General features: G+C 40.7%; 1 protein-coding gene across 1 annotated transcript; it reads left to right on the forward strand.

Annotated features, from left to right (window-relative positions):
* Positions 1–949: 949 nt before the first annotated feature.
* LOC145818240 (uncharacterized) lies at positions 950–3,659 on the forward strand. The gene is made up of 3 exons (XM_082912878.1): positions 950–1,015; positions 2,946–2,951; positions 3,054–3,659. The coding sequence occupies exons 1-3, from the start codon at positions 950–952 to the stop codon at positions 3,657–3,659; spliced, it is 678 nt and encodes a 225-aa protein (XP_082769004.1).
* Positions 3,660–4,178: the final 519 nt, after the last annotated feature.

Consider the following 4,178-nt stretch of genomic DNA (forward strand, 5'->3'; position numbering starts at 1 on the left):
GTTGAATGTCCTTATTGCATGTGTAGAGTAACCCTCTTGTTGGCCTTTCAAAGGAACACCCCATCCTAGCATGTGTGGACCTTGTTTCCATGGGTTTTTGGGGCTTATTTGACATACCATGTCACTTTTTTTACTTTTTTTAGACACACCACGCTTTCTTTTCATACTTGTCGTGTAATGCCATGAAACTGCCTTAACATGTATCTAGCACTTAGACCGCTATGCTTACTTATTTTGGCTTAGCTTTGTGAAGCTTTTATGCATGTTTTAGTGTGCTTAAGGTCTATTTTTGGTCATTTGGGTCATCCATGCTTTGCTTTGTATAGCTACTGTAATAACCCGACCCTCGTACATGTTCTTTGTTATATTTTTGGGTCCTATTTTGGTGATTTTGAATGTTTACTGTGGAATCCTTAAGTGAGTAAACCATACGATTAAAGATGTCTATCTGTTCAATAAGAAAACTATCTGTTGTATGAGAATGTTTAGATCAGAAATTGGAAGCCTTAGAGGCTTAATTATCTGGAATTGATTTCACATATATGACCAGCATGATTTTTAAGTAATATTAAGCATGTTTATGAAATTTTAATTTGGGGATGCTTAAACGATTCATTTTTGTCCCTATCTAAGTTTTTATATATGTATATATATGCTCATAAGAGTCCTCTGACTCATAAGACTTAGAAATCATATTTGCTCCTAAGGGAAGATGATGAGTGAGAGAAATTGAAGGGTAGGGGGAGGAGATCATCAAAAAGGTTAGGAATTTGTGGAAGATTAAGCATAAGGTATGTATAAAACTAACTCACTTAACTCCCATAACTCTTCTTCTTAAGATGTGTAAAATACCCTTATGATCATGTTACTTAGGGGTTGGAATGATAATTCCATATGTATGTAAGAAGTTAATGAACAAGATAACCTTGCTTAGTTGCTTGAATCAACCATGGAGACATTGTATTTGAGCTTTTACTTTGAATTCAAAGATGTGGATATATGTGTTTATGGATGTGTAAAGCAAGAATTTTCATGAATATGTGTATGTTGAGAGCCTAAGAATGATGAACTGAATTAAATTGATGTAATTGCTATCATCTTGGCATGATTTTGGACCATGTATTATCAAATAAGAATGTTGATTTGAGCCTTGTAGATATGTGCCAAAAGATGGGATTTTGTAAGAATTTTCAGACATTTTTGGGCTGAATCGCCGCACGTGCGGGGGTCATGGCCGCACGTGCGGGAGGTGCTGCCGCACGTGCAGGAGTCATGGCCGCACGTGCGGGAAATGGTGAAAAACAGGGGCCTCTGTTCTGCTAAAAAGGCACGTGCGGGACCTCAGGGCCGCACGTGCGGGGCCAACTGCCGCACGTGCGGGGCTCACAGCCGCACGTGCGGCTCATGCTAAAAAATATGGTTTGCTCCGTTTTGCGTGTAGAACCCTCTAATGTTGTCGGAATATGTATTTGATGTCTTTTAATATGTATAAATTCCTTCGAAGTAAAATGAAACAGAAAGTGATTTAATATGGAAAGGGAATTAAAGTTTGTAAGGTTGAATGTGTGCAGGGCACACTCCGGGAAGAACAAGCACGTCGTCGCAACACTGTGAGTAGTAGTATCATTATCTTCCTTACACATGAATAATGATTTTCATTAGCATTTCGTTTACGTGACTATGTTAATGTCTCAAGTACGCAACTAAGATTAATGTTTCAAGTGTGTAAGTATGTATGTTAATGCTCAAGTATGCTGTAATGAATGAAATAAGAAAGATAAAACACCTATGTTCTATAAGACTCTAGGCCTATGGCCATTCAAGATAAGTTATCAAGATATGGAACAAAGTGCTACACGGAACTAAGTGCTACGACGTGAGCCACCTCTAGAATCCGTGTGAGACACCTCTTGAGTCCGTATAAGTATGGTTTCAAGGGCTTTAGGCCACTTTCAAGGGCTTTAATGCCAACAAGTACAAGGGCCTTGTGCCACATGTTTCAAGGGCCTTAGTGCCATATGTTACAAGGGCTTTATGCCACCATGTTTAAGGGCCTTGTGCCACTATGTTCAAGGGCATTATGCCACCATGTTAAGGGCTTCAAGCTGTTATGAATTAAGAATATGATATATCAAACTTTTATGTTCATGTATGGGCCTAAGGCCGATATAAGATGCATACAGAATCAGGCTACTTTTGGAATCTCTGCATTCACACATATAATGTTATATGTCATGTTCAAATTGAGCATTGCTTCATTATGTATTACTATTCACTGAGCCCGGCTCACTCTCTGTTATGTCTGTTTCTGTAGGCAATCAACCAGGTGGTCAATCCTAACCTATGATGCCCGGTTCCTTTTGATAACCTTCGTGTATCCAAGCACTCACAGGGCCACCCATTTTGTGAAGTTTATTAAGTTAATTGGCTTATTTCTTGGCTACCTTTCCAAGGTTGATAGTGTATAACTCCAATAGTTTTTGTTGCATGCCCGACTATAGGGCTGGGTCTGTATATGTGTTTATAAATATATCTTCTGCTAAGGAATATTTTTGGATTCTATTAACTCCTTATGGTGCATGTAATGTATGAGATCCTGGCATGTTAGAAATAGCTCAATGGAATTTGTTTGGTTTTGTATTCTTGTACGTTTGTGTGCTTCCGTCAAGGCCCCATATACTATATGTATACCAGGTCATATGTCTGTTTGAGAAGGGGTCATGCCCGAACTTTTAGGGGCGTGTTGGGGGCGTGACAAGTGGTATCAGAGCACGAGTTGCTATCTCACACACGGGTCCATTGAGCTTTAGGGTGTCTAGAAAAGCTTTAGGCATCTTGCATGACATCCTAAAAATATATGAAAGAGCGATGGCAACGTTATGTCTACTCTGATAATGCTAACACTTTTGAAATATGTCTATTATGTATAAATGTTTATTGTGTAGGCAATGGTGAGGACAAGGACAGAAGAGACAGAAGATGCTACGCCTGCACGGCTGGATAGAATGGAGAGAATGATTATGGAAATGGCAGAGACCCTTCGGCAACAACAGCAACAGCCACAACAACCACCCCCACCACCGGTACCTCCACCGGCAGTACAAGATTTCCATGTTGAAGACCGGACTATCACTCTTACTAAGGAGTTTAAAAAGATGCAACCGCCATCCTTCAAAGGAGGAATAGAACCAATGAAAGCTGAGGCGTGGGTGTTGGGAATAGAGAAGTTATTTGAGGTCTTTCCCTGCACAGAAGCTCAGAAGGTGCAATTGGCTGCCTTTACTCTCGAGGATGAGGCACGCAGATGGTGGATGCTTACGAGAACTGTACACCAAGGATTGACATGGGACAGATTCTTAGAATTGTTTTATGACAAGTACTTCCCTCAAAGTATGCGGGATAAGAAGGTAACAGAATTTGAAACTCTTAGGCAAGGGAATAAAACCGTCGCCGAATATGAAGCCCAATTTGCGGAGTTAGCTCGGTTCGCACCTCACATGGTGGACACGGATTATAAGAAGGCACGTAAATTTGAAGGGGGATTGCGGAGCGCTATCCTGGATAAGGTCAATATGTTGAAGTTACCTACTTACGTTGATGTATTGGAGAGAGCCGTTATGGCGGAAGGGAATCTCGCTACTCAGAGTCGAATCTCATAATGGAAAGGGAAGAGACAAAATACTCAATGGTCGAAGGGATCACCTACTCCACCAAACAAGAAGCAGACCTTAGGGAGTTCAACTACTTCTACCCCTAGTCAGGATACAATGCCGACTTGTCCGGAATGTGGGAAGAAGCATCGTGGAACGTGTTATCGGAAGTCTGAAGCCTGTTTCAGTGTGGTAAGACGGGTAATTTGATCAAAGATTGTCCTCAAAGGAATCAACCAAGTAATAATAGAACCACTACGAGTTCAGCGTGGTCTGCACCAACTTCCAACACCAAGACAACTGTTAAACCTACTAATAATAAAGATACTGCGAGACAAGGCAGGGTGTTCGCATTGGTCCCGGGAGATGTGCAAAACGCGACAATGGTGGTGTCAAGTACATTTATCGTTCATGGTCATTTTGCTCACATATTATTTGATTCTGGCTCCACCCATTCTTTTGTGTCGAAACTATTTGCTCCTAATTTAGATAAAACTGAAGAAGAACTATCTTATATGTTGTGTGTGT

The sequence above is a fragment of the Camellia sinensis genome, unplaced genomic scaffold (genome assembly GCF_055761805.1).
Source record: "Camellia sinensis isolate YWXY unplaced genomic scaffold, ASM5576180v1 Unanchor6, whole genome shotgun sequence".
Taxonomy (NCBI): Eukaryota; Viridiplantae; Streptophyta; class Magnoliopsida; order Ericales; family Theaceae; genus Camellia; species Camellia sinensis.

Bases quoted from the DNA above. Each gene is read 5' to 3' on its own strand.
- LOC145818240 (XM_082912878.1), top strand. From the start codon at position 950: ATGGAGACATTGTATTTGAGCTTTTACTTTGAATTCAAAGATGTGGAT.